The following is a 15,505-nucleotide window of genomic DNA, read 5'->3' as shown; positions in this document are numbered from 1 at the left end:
CTAGAAAACCCATTCTACTCAGTGTGGCCTTCTGATTCCTGTGCTGTGCCCTGGCCTTTACACAAGTTACCACAGTCGTGGAACTACTTTCAGTTAGCAGGACTGTGGTGCTTCTGGGAATTCACACCTGAGCCTGACCTGCTCCATTGAACAATCCTTTATTCTCATTTAGTTTAGGCCTTGCAGTCTTTCTAGGTAGTGGAGGGGATTAGCCTTTGAGAGCTTTCCTGGCCATAAAGGAGACAGTTCCTTGTGGCCTTTGTGTTATTCAGGTCATATATAAGGGATGAAAGAGCTTTAAGGTGCCAGTGTCTACTCATACGGGAAAGGAAATAAAGCTCCAAACTATTTGTCTAAGGCTTATTACTCAGGCTTTCCCGAGTCACAGTCCATTGAAAATGGTATTGAAATGTAGCATTTGATCTTCAGGTGCAAGTATTTTTACTGATGGAACAGGAGCTCACTGCTGATGAAGACATTTCCAGGTAAATGTATGAACTTCCTGCTTGTTTAACTTTATAAAAATTCCTTGTTATGCTGATGGGAGTGGAGTAATTCTTTAAAATACTTTGTCTTAGAGCTGTTGAGCTCAAATGAGAAGGACAAATGAAGGCTAGTTCAGTCTGATTGCAGTACCAGGGACAGACTGTTCAGGACAAAACAAAAGAAGTTGTGCTGTCAGATTGATCATAAATCACTAAGTGAAATTATAAGATACAAGTGTCTGAGTTCTTACAATGTCTGCCAGACTAAAATACACAGCTGCTGCAATTAAATTATATGTGGCATGACTTACACCTTTTCTGTGTCATGCACTTATTCTAAATAAGATTGATGCACTTTTTTCTTTGTCTAAATGAAAGCATTGTTCTTTCTCATTAGATGAGATTGATATTTTTTCTTGTTTTATTATCCATTTTTATCTCATCTATTTTCTATATAGTGTGATCCAATTTCAGTCAATTCTAGGAGCAGAGGCAGATTTCTCAAATGAGCCAGAGTTATTTGCCCAAGTATTGCTCACTTTTTTCCTAGGTATTTTGTTTTGTTTTGTTTTTTGAAGAGTTTTTCCCTCAAATGAAGTAATATCAACATGACTGGCAATTTTAAACTTCCTCATAATTTGAATATCTGGGAATAAGATGCAGTGCAACACATTCATTATACACTGACATTTTCTCATATATAAATATAATATATATAATTGTATATATGCATACAGAACTGCACTCATGGCACAGACTTGTGTTGAGATTCAATTTATGAATTCAGGATAATGCTGGTAAAGAAAGAGTTGTGTGTTTGTAAAGGCAAGTAAGAAAAATAAAGTTTTCAATGTGGCAGAAGGTTGTTATGACTTACTTCCCTGCTATAATATATTTTAGAACTTCTGGCCCATCTGTTGCTGGTTTGGAGACAACTTACACAGGTGGCAATGGTTTTTCCACATCCTACAACAGCCAGAGGTGGCTGAACCTGTATTTGTCTGCTTGCAAATTTCTGGACTTGGCTCTAGCTTTACCATCTGAAAACCTGCCTCAATTTCAGATGTGAGTAGAAAACATTGTCATTTAAGTTTTTGGATATTTTTCCATGCCTCTTGGTTTTCTGTTTCCCTTCTTTCTTTGGACTTCAGCCAGGGCAGCCCATACTTCTCCCCCTCACAGTATCTGAGTGGCCCCCAGGGGAAATGATGCTGCATATCAAAGTAGTTCAAGCTGGTTTTATTTAGCCTGTGGCAAGAGATTTGCCACACTTGAGAGATCATTAGTAGTAGTGATTTATTCAAGTATTTTATTTTTCAAGTTCTTAGTTGCAGTAATGCCTGAGAACTCAAAATACACCCACCCATTTCAGTGAGTAATGCATGAGATCAGAGGACTGCATGTCATCTCAGCGTGACTTGCTTAAATTACTCCTGCACAGTCTGTCTGGAAAATGTGGCAACAAACCTTCATAGAAAGGGGATCCCATAGGTTTTTTTTGGTCAATAGTGGGTACAAACTGCTTCCTCAGTGCCTCTGCAATCCTGTTCCATGTGGAAAAAAATGAATGCAAAACAATTGGCATTTGCTGGAGATCCTGGGAATGAGAGGCCACGAAGGACAAAAGAAAGTATTGTGCCTCTTCCTTTACACTTCACACTGGTGACTGTGTGAGGGCTGCTGTCCTGGCACAGCTCTGTAGACATTTGGTCACCCCTAATTATCCTGCAGTTTAAAAGACACTCATGTGAATTTTGGAGACTGGAAGAATTTGTGCACACTGTGTCAGATTGTGCCCTGTAGTATTTCTAAATCTAATGTTGAACATTTTTTTCATTTATTTTTTCTTTTGACGGTTGACTTGGGTTTCTTTTTCCCTCTCTCCGTCTCTGATACTTCACCAGATTTCCTCATCCACTCATATTTTTGATTGCTCAGAAAAGCCTGCATGTTCAGTATGGATAACATCTGCTTGTGTTATCTCATGGCAGGTATCGTTGGGCTTTTATTCCAGAAGCATCAGATGATTCAGGCTTGGAAGTACGAAGACAAGGAACACATCAGAGGGAATTCAAGCCCTATGTGGTGCGCCTGGCAAAGCTGCTGCGGAAAAAAGCAAAGGTATGGTGCTTTTTTCTTTTGCTTTTCACTGAAAGGTTTCATGTACCATAACACACAGCAGTGTTTGGGTTTGGATATTTTAATTTTTTTTTAACAATGAAGAATGGAAACGATTTTTTCTGGTGTAGGAGATTCCAGCTGGAGGAATCTCAAGTCAACATCAGAGAAAAAAGACATGTAAGTATAAAAAACAAACAAACAAAAAAAGCCCCAAAATTAATCAAACCACAGAAAAATTTATAACCTGCTATGGTCAAAATTATTATGATCACTGACTTTGGTTTTCTAAATTAAAAGTATTATTTAAATAAAAAGTAAAATATGCTCCATTATCTGATAATAACATATACACTTGACATAAAATCACTTTCAGATAGCCAGTCATATATGTAAATGCTAGTCTGACTACCTACTTTTTTGAAGTAGAAAACCAGTTTTGTTAATAACAATCAAAAATTTTAAAAAACCGTTGCATTCTTAAACATGACAGAAGTGAGAGTGTTGAGACTGAGCAGAGGGGAGTGTGATGAACGGAAGAAGGCAGAAACAGTTCTGGGGAAATCTTGGCTGCACAGTTGGTAGAGTGGGAACAGAATGAGGGTTGTCATTATGTTGGTGCATGGGATGTATTAAACCCCAGTTTGTGGGGTTGGAGGCCTGATCTGCTGATGAAGCCGATGGAAGCTGGCCAAGCCCTGTCCCAGGGAGATCCCTTCTGCTGCCTCAAAGTAAGAACTGTCAGATATTTTTGCTGCTCTTGCTGTGAGGACAGAGCCCCCCTGGGGGTAGTTCACTGGGAAATGTTGATGGGTGAGCCAGGGAAGCAGGGAGGAAGTGCAAAGCCATATGGCAGAAAGTTTTGAAGTTTTATTCTCAGGTTTCTCTGTATAGATGGCTTTGTCAGGTCTGTAACAGTGGCAGCTTGCTGTAGCTACTGCATTTACAGTCTCTAATGTCTTCAGTGAGTAAAGGAACTACTGCTGAGATACAAGTGGCTACATTAAATTTAGGGATCACTTAGTTGCAGGCAGATCTGAATTATTGAAGCAAGGCTCACAATTATGGGGGATAAAACTAGTGTCTGAAGCATATCTGCATTTTGCATTTTATCATTTTTTTGAATCATGAAGATGAGACTAAATTTCTCTTCTTGCATGTATAAAGAAGGAATGAGTCTTAACTGCCTGCTCCTCAGGCATAGCCTCTAACCCTGCTTTTCTATGTAGTATCTGTTAGAAACTTTTCACGCTCCAAGTAATCTCTGTGCATGAGTTTATACATCCCCTATGTGATTTATAAATGTACATGCTGCTGGTAAGTACTCTATGCTGAGATAGATGCCTGAAGTCAGGACTCCCACAGTATGCTTCAACAATTCAGAAAACTTTTTGGAATTTCTGGAACCCCTTAGTCATGGCAGCAGTTGCACACTGAACCATAGGTAGGTGTATAATGATGAGATAAACATGAGATAATGAATATTGACTTCAGGACATTTCCTCTTCATGCAGAGGAGAATACTATTACATATAGCTGTGGGGTTTTCTTAGAAAATAACTACAAAAATGGAGTGGATCCTTATTTTCCTTCAGGGCATTCTGACTCATGTTTAGATTCATGTAGTATGGTGTTGCTCAAGCTCTGTTATCTGAGGGAAATGTGCTAAAAACCTCCTTTGGCAGTGCTGGAAATAAACAGAGGCACAAACTGACAGTGCTGGTTTTCTCTAATAGTGTCTTGGCCACTCTAGCTTGAGTCTGCCATTTCTGGATCACAGACTTGTCGGGGTGGGTGATGTTTCTAGCTGAAGCACAGCACCCAACCAAGCAACTGCACGGCCTTCACGGCAGAGTATTCTTCTCATATTTGAAATGCAGTCTGAAAGTTCTCCTCTTTCCTTCCACAGGACAAACAGGAGGACTTTAAGACGGTGGTTTTGGAGGGAATGGAGATGGCCAAGCATCAGGTGAGGGTGGCCTTTGATGCTTGAGTTGTGAAACAAGCTTGCCATAATAATACCATCACCTTAAGGCCCTGGTCACTATTTAGCATTCAGTAAGAACTCGAGAGAAATCAGATTTTTATAGAACAAAGCTGAGAGAATTTTGAAGTGTAAGAACCCTTATTTTTATAGATAACTTTAATTTAAAAAAAATGAAAAGTTTTAAATTTGGTTTCCTGTACAAAATATATTACAAAAAGCTGATGTTAGTTCTAAGAAGAATTATGATTGCAAATCATTATAAAATTAAATTGTAAAGAGATTTTTGTCAAACTGCAAGTGTGAAACACAATCCCTGGTTGGTCTCCATCAAATTAACTGTTGTTTTAAGCATCCATGGAATTAGTGATGTTTGCTTAGCCAATACTGCCATGAGGCAATGGCTTGGACAGGTTGTATTTCACTGCTCAGAGCTGGAATTTGCACATGCACCCCATTTGGTTGGCTGCTGTGTGACACTGACACTTGCTGTGTGCTGGGGGCACATCCTGTCACCACTGGGTAATGCTAAGCATTGTACAGAAACAGTATGGAAGAAACTTCTCCTCCTTAATACAATTATAAGTTTTTTAAGGAGAAACTGTAAAAATTAGTAGCATCATTTAAAGAAGGAGGCATCAACAACGGCTTTTGTGTTGGAAATTTAGTCTTCCCGTTGCTGTGGTGTGAGCCTTTCTTTTCAGAAGACTTGTTAAGCTCAAATAGTGGTCTCCTGTGCCAGGGAGCCAAGCCACCAGATACATTCATACTGAATTTAAACCTAATTGGGGTTTGCAAAATGGATGCCCTGTAGGCTTCTCAATTGCAGGACAGTTGCTTCATTTAAAGGGCAAAGCCTGTATTTGTTTAAGTATCATGTCTTGAAAAGAATCTATTTGCTCAAAGGCTGTGCAATCAGTGATCCTTACCTTATCCTCTGCTCCACTGCTGTCCTTTCCCCTTCATTCTTCTTTCATTACCAAGTGGACCCCCTGCCTCAGCCACAGGTGCTACCAAGGCAGTGGGACAGGGGTGGATCCACAGGTGGCTCTTCTTGGTGAGGACTTTTGTGCTTCTTTTCTCCTTCCTTGCAGAATAAAATCCAGTACTGCTGGAATTCTCCTTCATGGTAGAAGCTCTCTGTTGTGGTTTGTCAGGAACAGTACAAACAAGGTGTTTATAGTGGTGATAGTACCTTAGTGTCTAGATTTGAGTATGGTTTTTGACTCAGAGAGAAAGGAAATAGGGAAGAACTGTATAAGAACCTGGAAGTTGGTGCTCAGGTACTTCAGCATGCAGATATTCAAGGCAGCCCTAAGCAGGGTTACAGCAGCGTGCTGCTGCTGGTGGGCATCTGGCGTGTGACTGCTGCCTTTGCTTGTGGGGTTCCCGAAATTCTTTCCTTTGACATTCCCCCATGAAATGGAAGGAACATAATAACTGAGTTCTTCTGAGAATACACAATGAGAAACTGAGCCATTTTCCTTTGAGAACAACTTGAAGTGTTACTCAGAATGTCTGTGTTATTTGTGATACTAATAATAGCACTGCTTTTTGCCCTTCCCAAAAACTCTGATCTCAAGCTGCAAAGTGAAAATGCTTTGGATCTATTTTAACCTCCTCTGGGGTTTATCATCACTGATGCTGGCAGTATGAGCTGGTGAAGTGAGTGTGTGTCACCAGACAGGAGCCTGCTTTGGAAAGCAGCTGAAGTAGCTCAGAACTTCAGCTGTCACCAGCTTGGGCCATTTGTGTTGCCCACAGGATGCTGCCTGGGAGCAGCTCCACAGGGCTGCGTGGTGGGGGCTGCCTTGCTTTGGGACAGCCCTGGGCTGAGGTGTTGGACTCGAATGCTCACTGTGACTCTTCCATGAGCATCTGACTGCCACCTGTACACTCCCAACCACTGCCTCTGCAGGCCATGGTGAGGGGGAGCAGAGGATCTGCTTTGGAAGCTCCACTTCAGCATTGGTGTGTTTTGTGGATAGGACAAATGTTTTTGGACTTTAGAAAAGTACTATATTATAAGTTAGGCTTTTGTTTTCACCTGTGCTTTTCCTGTTTTGTCCTGCATTATTTCCCACATCTCTGTATTTGCAGAAAAACCCGGAGGAGGACGGCTCAGGGAAAACACTAAGCTGGGAACCAGGTCACTTGCTTTTAACCATCTACACCGTTCGCAGCATTGAGCAGCTCTTACCTTTCTTCAATGTACTCAGCCAAGTTTTTAACAGCAAAGTCACAAGCAGATGTGTTGGACACTCAGGGAGCCCTGTCCTTTACCCCAACTGTTTTCCAAGTAAGGACATAAAAATGGAGAACCTCAAGACCTTCTCCAGTAAAGCAAGACAGAAGATAGAAGAAATGGTTGAGAAGGATTTTCTTGAAGGCGTCATAAAATCATGAACCAAACTGGTACTACTCAGCCTATATGTAGTGTAACTATCTAAATGAAATACTGTATCTTTCCCAGTTGTATAGTATTCTTTTCTTATTTTGTATGTAATGAAATACTTAATGTTGTATTTAAGTTAAATATTTGTAAATAAGAGAAGTTCTGGATGTGGCCTGAATCAAGTTTAAATATTGGTGGCTCATATTGATTATGGTGCCTACTATTTACAGTAAATGTTTTGTTGTCTTGAGTTCTGTCTTTAAAAAATGAAAAAAAAATACAAGGTGCACATTTTTTCAATTTGTTTCCAGTTTATTTTTGTCTTTTTTTTTTAAAGAGCTATTGGAACTTGTGCTTATTTAATAACCTGTGAAATGCTATTATGGCAGGAGTTAATACAGGACTACAATGAACTGTTTGTCAGAGGTAGACACCCTGAACCAAAGTATGCCAAGGAGGATACTGGTGTGATTAAAACATTGCATCCTGTTGGCCCAGCCCCTTCATGGTGCTGGGGAGCAGTTAAGGCCACAGCAGACAAACTTGTCTCTGTCCCTTCCCTCTCAAGTGTGATTATAAATACTATTACTGCAAATCACTTTCTAAATCATGTCATAAAGTATCTAATGAAGATAATATTGCAATAATAGATTATTAATTGCAAATATTCTTTTTCATTATATTGTTCCCCCCTCAAAATGAGGTGAACTGAATCTGAAGACGAGTGAATGCCTCTGTCTTACACTGTTTGCCCACAGCTGATTGGGCTACTGGGGGGAAGGTGGGGATGATGATCCTGCAGCAGCCACTGTGAGCACAGTCACAGCAGAGCTCTGGTCATGCGGCCATGGCCAGTGCTCTGAGGGTGTGGGTGTTGGAGTTCAGGCACAATGTGACAATGAACTAAGCTGGGGCAGGGAGGGGCAGAATTCCTTCTGGACATGGCCATGGCTTGTCAAGAAGTTAGACAAACTCGGGGAGGGGAACATCAACAGCAAGAGCATCTCATTAAGAGGTAAGTTGCTAAAGGAGGTAAAGAATAAGCAGAGTGATATTCCACTCAGTTATGATCAATCCTTGCTACTCCCAGGAAGGGTTGGCTCTGTGCACAGCAGCAGATGGTAAAAAAATTGATATTAAAAGATAAGGGAAGTTGTGTGCTTTAACTCCATTCATTATATAGGCTGGGGTGGTGCTCCTTTTCCACCAGCGAGGTGGAAAACAGCCAGGCTCACTTCATGGGCGAGTGCATCTGCATTCTCCTGTGGAATGTTGGAAAAGTTAGTTATGCTGCTATCAGCATCAGAAGAATAGAGCAAATACATGATATTATGGCAAGCATTTTCCTGGAAATGTTGTGTTTCCTACATTGCTCCACCAGCCACTGCCATCATGCTGGCAGAGAGAAGCAGGTAGGAGCATGTGAAGTGGGGAGAGCAAGACCACTGCTTTTGCTGTCACCTTTAAGTTCAGATCTGAACTAACTTAACAGCAGCCAGATTTTTTTTCTATTTTGCCTCTTATGAAATTGTGTAGTTAAGGACTGCTTTGGTAACTTTCTTCTTAACCCTGAGCTCTCAGAAGGCTGGTTGTCTTTTCAAAATCATCTGGTGTTAAATCTGCCTTTATAAACATTTATATTTTCATTTTGAAGATAAACATTGAGAACATTAAACATTACTTTTCTAAATAAAAGAAAACCCAAAGTGACTTTTTGTGATCACAGTCTTTTTTCCAAATTAAGCATTTGTTTAGTGTGATTAAATTACAAGTATGGAAGCAGACTTCCTTCATCACCCCCTGCTAGGCAGAAGATTGTTTAATGTGAACAAGCCCATAAATGAGTCAAGCTCTGACCTGTGTGTCTGCTTCAGCATAGATCCTGACGACGTCCTCTGTTCCCGACGGACGGACAAACGCCCGGGACAGTTTGTACTTCTTCACAAGGGCATCAATTTTCTCCTGCAGCCCCGGGGGCGTCAGTGCTCGCCTTTCTGCATCTGTTGTGTCAATAACACGCCTGTCTGCCACCTGCAGAATCAGAAACAGGATAAGACAAATTCAGGGCTGGCTGTATTGTGCTGCCTGGAGAGGAGTTCAGTTTGGGAGCTAATAAAGGGCTACTCAAACACTTGGGGGCTCCAGGACCCCTGCAGCATCTGTTAACCAAGGCTTGAGAGGTGTCAGCTGCCCCTTTTTAAAAAAAGGGTCAGTTCTGAACATGCCTTCTTGGTCAGCTTGAAGTGAAGCTACAGCTTCTCTCAGTAGATCAGAAACTTAAATAGTTTCCTCCAGTTCAAACAGAGCCCAGAGCTTCCGTACTGTGTCTAACAGAATGCTGCCACATGGCACCTTCTGCTCAAGCTTTGCCTGAATGTTGGAAAGGATACAGAAAAGTGGCACAGCAAGAAAAATCCAGCTGTCCAGCAGGCAGAGGCCTTAGAAAAAACAGGATTTTTCTAATTTGAAAGTTGGAATTTTCTTCTTAAAATTTGAAGAGTTTTGGTCAGGTTTTTCCATTTAACATAGTTGGCTATTATTTAATCTTTTTTAAAGTTGTATTTCTATTTTAGTCCAAGTGAAATTCTTGTCCCTTCTCCGGTTTTTTCCCAGTTTCTTTGGCCTATTTCTGCCCTTTCATGGTCTGTTTCAGCTTTGAAGTAAAGCTTATCAAAATGTGTACAGGCAAAAGATGCTGTGAGCAAGCCCCCTGAGGCCGCTGTGGCCTGAGCCAGCGTGGCTGGTATCTCACCTGGACCTTGAGCAGCCGATTGGGAAGGTCGGTGTAGAGGGCGTCCCACTGCTGCACGCTCAGACCCTTCAGAGCCAGGATTGCCTCAATCACCAGCATGTCCGACACAGCATCGCCAACAGTCTGCCAACAGGGAGGGAAAAACACTGCAGCAGGGAGCACAGGGAGCCAGGACTTCATCAGGAACCTTCCAGCAGTCCCCAGCAGCAGCCTGACAGGAGCTCACAAACTGGCTAACCCTGCCAACACCGTGCTCCAGTACTCTCAGTTTTTACCTGGTTAATCAGGTCAATCATGTTTTCAAGCATTTTTGCTGCTTCTCTTTTCTCATTATCTTTCTCTTCTGTTACCAGTTGTCGTATTTTAGTTTCAGCAGCTTTACTAAACAGTACCTACAAGAAAAAGATAAGAGCTTGTCAAGATGAAACCAGGATATATGCAGTAGTGAGGACAAAACTTTCACCATCTAAGCCCAAATAGCCATCATTAATGTTTGCTACCATGAATTCCCATCCCTCCACAAAGCACAGAGGAGCTGGTGGCAATGCTGTGATACAGACAGGAGTAAACAAGTCTATTTTCAAACAAGGAGAAAAAGTATTGGTTATAAAACTAAGCAGAGAGTGAAAAGACCTCCTTCTCCAGGTAATTTAACTAAAATTTTGTACATAGTGGCTGATCATATGGATTACCTGCTCATACTTACTGTGCCATGTCCGTTTGCCTCAAAATAAACACCCACATCAAACTCCTGGGCCTTGTGGTGCAAGTGTTTCACTCCTGTTTTGACACAGTGCACAGGGACCTGCAGCCCAAGGGTGTGCAGAGAATGACAGCAAGGTTACAGACTCTCCTCAGCAGGCTGGAACTGAGCACCAGCCTGCAAGGACTGTTACAAACTAACCCCTGTTTCCTGGCCACTGAGGCCCCTGAGCTAAAATGCTCCACTATTTCTACAGATCAAATTAAAAAATATTTATTCCTGTGAGAAATAAAGGCTAATTAAAGAAATAAACTCCAAACCTAGAAAAATCCAACTTAGTTTCTAGCTTCAGGGAACACACTAAATTCACATACAAACAGAAATAATACCTTCTCTCAATTCCTGAACATTTAGCTTGCTGCAGAAAATGAATCAAGGTATCAAGGAGCCTCTACTCACTCACTTGGTTGCAAAGCTATAAAGTCCTCAGTCTGTTTAAGTACCAAGGGATTTAATTAAACATTTTTTAAATTAACAAAAGCCAACTAGAACATTCTAAGCCGTGCTCTCTTGTGTCTCCTTTGCCACCTAGAATTTAGTCACTACTGGAGGTTTGAAAGAGTAATTTATTTTTGCTGGATTTTAATTTTCCTAGCAATCATATTACAGAAGCATTTACTTTTAAAATAAAAAAATGTAAACTACCTAGGAAAAACATGGAGAATACCTTCAGTGTTTCCTGGAGGTAGCGTGTCGAATTCCCATTGGCATATGCTGTTTGCACCACTGCCATCTTGAAGTTCTGTTTCACCTGAGCAAACCAATAAACCAAGTTTTACTGTCCAATAGGCACACAGCCAAACAAAATGGATAAATGGAAAGACAATCAGAACTTTTAAATGTACAATTAAAAGTCCTGGGTACTATAGGGAGGCACCAGCTCACTGAGAACTTCTGTAGCTTTAAAACAACATGAATTCTGTTGAAGTATTTGTACATCCCGTATTGACTTTTCTTGGGTTTGGCTGAAGCAGTTCTTCAAGCTTAGACTTTCCAAACCCCTTTTTGGCCACAGCAGCGAGGTACAGGACTGATCTCTTTTTAAAGCTGGTTCACTTCAGGTAGATGTAGAGAGACCACATACCAAGCAACACAGCTTCTATTTTATACTTTAAAAATTAAAATGCCAGCATTCATTTCATATGTTAGAGTTACCTTGGCAAGAAGTTCTTTTAGGAAGATACTAATTAAAGTTGCTATTTTATCTCCATCAATCAGGTGAAAACGGCCAGCTGTGTCCTTATAATAATAAACAATTCTATCTGCATCACCATCAAATGAGCAGCATCTCTCATTGGGCTTCATGTCCAGCCCTAGTGCACAGAGTTACAAATACAAGTTAATGACAGGAAAAGAAACAAAACCAAGTAATTTATTTCAGTGAGTGATTAGGAAAATACATTTTTTTTCAGAGCACAGGTCTGCACACAAATGACTCCACTCAGGCACAGTTAAAGCCAGGATCCACACAGGAGGCACAAGCATCCATCCCCAGCAGGTCCTGCCACTGTGCCGCTCCCAGCACTGCATTTCTCCAGTACACAACCAGCGGAGTGGGAAGGCGAAGCAACACCATAACCTGGTGCTCAGATTTGGCCAGCAGCTGCAGTGAGAGGGTGCCTGTCCAATGGAGAACTCAGTTTAGCCTCACACAATCTCATATCCAAACCAGCCTGCTCTCCCAGTTCAGGGCTTTGCTTTTATACAATTCTCAGAAAATGGACTGAAATCTTTTCCTCACTGGTTTCTGTCAATGAGTCAGCCTGCTGGCACCGAGCTGTTAATTAACCCAACCCTTCTGCAGGAACCCGGAAAAGTGTTTCTCCATAATACAAAGGGGAGTAAAACAAATAACACTAAGCCTGTCCTGACTGATCTTTGGACTCTGCCAGCTTAACATTCAGAAGAGACTGCCAAACATATTTCAGCCAGTCAGTGAGATGCTGTGTTCCCCCAGCAGTTCAGACTAACACAGAGATGTGCCAAACCTGGCCAGGCTATTCCCTCTTTCCATTGCACAAGGAGAACCATTCATGCAGTCACTTAGTAAGAAACAGGGAGCTCCACCTACCCAAGGATGTGGACCCTTGCCAGACCCTGCAGAGGAGGTAAAGCAACATAAAATTACTGATCACTCACCTCCAGGTGGTTTCTGGTGAACTTTCACAAAATCTGCACCACATAAGTGATTGAGTTTCTCCTTGGTTCCATCATTATATATGTGGATTAGCACCTCTTGTGGAAAGTAGGGTTTCATTTCTGACAGTTTCAGGGCTCCTACTCCATTGGCACAGTCAATCTTCAGGTGCCTCTGAAACTCTCCAGAGCAGTGAGACTTAGTGCAAGGGAAGAAGGGGCAAAGTGAACTGTTAGCCTAGAGAAAACACGCCTAGAGCTGAATTAGAAACTTCAGGCCCAAACAGGCTAACAAACAGAAGAGATTAATTTTGTACATCTGCATGAAAAGACAACACCTACTATTCACCTGTTTTATCAGTTCCATAAAAGCTTTGGAGAGTTTTTCATAATAACCTTCCAGTGTTGCTTTCCCATACTGCCCTTGGGTGTTTTGACAGCAGACCATGTAGTGGAGCTGTGGTGTCGTCACCAGACCATAATCTAGCGTGAAATAAAAGGAGCAATACTCAGAATAGAATTGCAAATTAATTGCTGCTTGAAAGTTTTACAGTAAACGGACAAATGCAGTATAGGAAACACCTATGGAATTTTTCAAGTTGTCTTATGAAAACATAACCCTCCCCTGCCCTGCCTTGCATTAAAGCCATACAACCACCCTGAAATAAAACTGTCACAAGCAAGGATGGAAATGTGTCTGGGCTGTTGCCCTAGGGCTGCATAAAGGAGTCACATTTACATAAAAATACTTGAAATGAGTTTAGAATTGCAGAAGTGTAACCTACCATGGTACTGACCACCTAGAACCTGGATACCATCTATAACTGACTGGGACAGCTTCTTGCTGCTTGGCCTGGAAAACAACAAGGACATCTGATAACCCTGGCAAAGGCATTTATCTATGGACTCTATGGAAGGAAGCACGTATGTGTGGAAGACTCTACAAGATTCCTGCCACAAGATTTAGACGCACTGTGAAGAAATCCAAACCTTTCTCTGCTGTAGGCAATTCCCAATAAAGTCTGAAATCCAACACCCCCAGGGATTGCAGACACATGTAAAGTGCTGGGCACAGGTGGACACCACACAGTACCCACACAACTCTCCTGAAGACAACACTGGTACTTCCATAAGAGCAGGATGGATATAGCTACAGCCTTTTGTCATTACCTGGTGTCTCTGCCAATAAAAACCGAGGCATCTTTGTGCAGGTTCACTGCTGCTTTTTGGCAGATCTCAGTTATCACCTTCTGTAATTCCTGCTCCTCTGCATTTGCTAGTTGTGTGGCATACTCTTCCCAGGAAGGGTGCAGCATTTCTCCAAGAGGATCAACCAGCTTTACACCATTGTCTTCCTTAGCAGAAAAACAAAAGAACAAAAAATAGTAACTCTAAAAGTGGGGAACTAATAAAATCTTTTTGAAGACAGACAACACATGGTTCAGTCGCATTGCTTCTTTAAAAGTGGAGAACTTCTGGGATGCAATAGCATAGCTGTTTATTTAAACCTCCAACAAGCCCCCAAAGAAGCACTATAACAAGCATATTGAGTAACCAACTCTTTCTCCTTCATAATTTTGGTGTGAAATTCATCTGACATTAAAATTACATAAAAGGAGATTCTAATAACCTTCAATGCTCCACAGCAGCTAAAGTCTAAATGCCTGATTTGTAATCGCTGCATTTGCATGTTCATTTTAAAAACTTACAGATTTTACCCAAAGGTTTTTCTCTTCTCAATGTTACTTCTAGCTCCCCAACATTACAAAGTTACATTGCAATATGAAATGCTTCCTGTGTTACACCATTTCCACATGAGAAAAAAGTGTACAGGGGAAAAATAACTTCAGCTAGACCAGAGGCCATATTTACAGGGAGAGGGCTGAATGCTTTAAGCAGGTCCCAGAGTCTTCAGGGTCTGGTCTCTCAGTGCTATGATGAGATTGATTCCACCAAACTGATCACATCCTTCCACCCTTCTACCAAAGCACTTCACATCATCCCACCGCACCGGTGGCCTGTTTGAGGAGAGGGCAGTCCTTCCTTACTTCAGGGTTGTGAGACGCCGTGACCATGATGCCGATGGTCGCTGTCACGGCCTTGGAGCGGAGGGCGGCCAGGAGCCCCATGCGGAACACGACGTGGTCCAGCTGCTGGGCCGCGCTGCGGAACCCGGCCGTGCCGTAGTGCAGGGTCAGCCCGGCAGGCCGGGGGTGCAGGGCCGAGAACTTCCTAAGGGCTTCGGAATCCATCCCTGGGAAGGAAGCGACACGGGTGGCAGTGAGAGGGGACAAGCGGCTGGGAGCCGCCTCACGCTCCGGAGGCTGCGGGTGCCCCGAGCGCTGCCATCAATGCCCGGGCACCAGCACCGGGAAGGAGCCTCCACGCTGCCCGGAGAGCAGCGGATAAACAGCGGGATCAGACAGGCGCGGATCACGGAGGGACGAGGCGAGGAGAGCCAGGATTCCCAGTCTGGACCCAGGGATCCGAACAAGTTCCCGCAGCGGCGCTTCCCGTTCCTCACCGTGACATCAGCCGCCCAGAGCGCTCGGCCGCGGCTCCATGCACTGACTGCCGGGCCCAAAGCAGCGTGTCCTGCCTCGCCAGGCGCTTGCAGGGCGGCCCCAGCGGTGTCCCCGGGATGCTGCCCCGGGCGCGGCTCCGTGCGCACCGGCACTCGGACACCAGGCCGGGCGGGCGGGGCCGGCCGGACACGCGCCCCCTGCACGGCTGCTTCCCTCGGGACCCCCAGCGATGGCGGGCGCACGCACAGACTGGGACGGGACGGGACGGGACGGGACGGGACGGGACGGGACAGGATGGGTGGGACAGGACCCCGCCGGAGCCGCCGCCGCGCGCCCCGCACGGAGCC

The 15,505-nt window shown here is 43.1% G+C and overlaps 2 protein-coding genes across 8 annotated transcripts in view; one reads left to right on the top strand and one right to left on the bottom strand.

The window, feature by feature from the left end:
• The window catches only part of DOP1A (DOP1 leucine zipper like protein A), a 60,277-nt gene extending 52,960 nt beyond the window's left edge, over positions 1-7,317 (top strand). For 4 of the 7 annotated variants that reach the window (XM_030944653.1, XM_030944654.1, XM_030944650.1 and 1 more), the window contains 5 exons: positions 430-485; positions 1,386-1,550; positions 2,477-2,606; positions 4,513-4,572; positions 6,688-6,993. In XM_030944653.1, coding sequence (XP_030800513.1) covers positions 430-485; positions 1,386-1,550; positions 2,477-2,606; positions 4,513-4,572; positions 6,688-6,993 — 717 coding nt within the window. Of the gene's footprint in view, positions 1-429; positions 486-1,385; positions 1,551-2,476; positions 2,607-4,512; positions 4,573-6,687 lie in introns of all 7 variants that reach the window. The other 3 variants (XM_030944655.1, XM_030944658.1, XM_030944652.1) reach the window with 2 other exon arrangements.
• Positions 7,274-15,497, bottom strand: PGM3 (phosphoglucomutase 3). Its single transcript, XM_030944659.1, has 13 exons — positions 15,158-15,497; positions 14,682-14,887; positions 13,804-13,988; positions 13,419-13,486; positions 12,983-13,116; positions 12,637-12,832; positions 11,653-11,810; positions 11,165-11,248; positions 10,441-10,539; positions 10,010-10,126; positions 9,735-9,857; positions 8,840-9,013; positions 7,274-8,244 (listed from the first exon to the last, which is right to left on the bottom strand). The coding sequence occupies exons 2-13, from the start codon at positions 14,883-14,885 to the stop codon at positions 8,158-8,160; spliced, it is 1,629 nt and encodes a 542-aa protein (XP_030800519.1). The 5' UTR covers positions 14,886-14,887; positions 15,158-15,497; the 3' UTR covers positions 7,274-8,157.
• Between the last annotated feature and the right edge of the window lie 8 nt (positions 15,498-15,505).

Source organism: Camarhynchus parvulus, chromosome 3, assembly GCF_901933205.1.
Source record: "Camarhynchus parvulus chromosome 3, STF_HiC, whole genome shotgun sequence".
Lineage (NCBI taxonomy): Eukaryota > Metazoa > Chordata > Aves > Passeriformes > Thraupidae > Camarhynchus > Camarhynchus parvulus.
The sequence above is the reverse complement of the archived record's forward strand: the minus strand, read 5'-3'. Positions and strand labels throughout refer to the sequence as shown.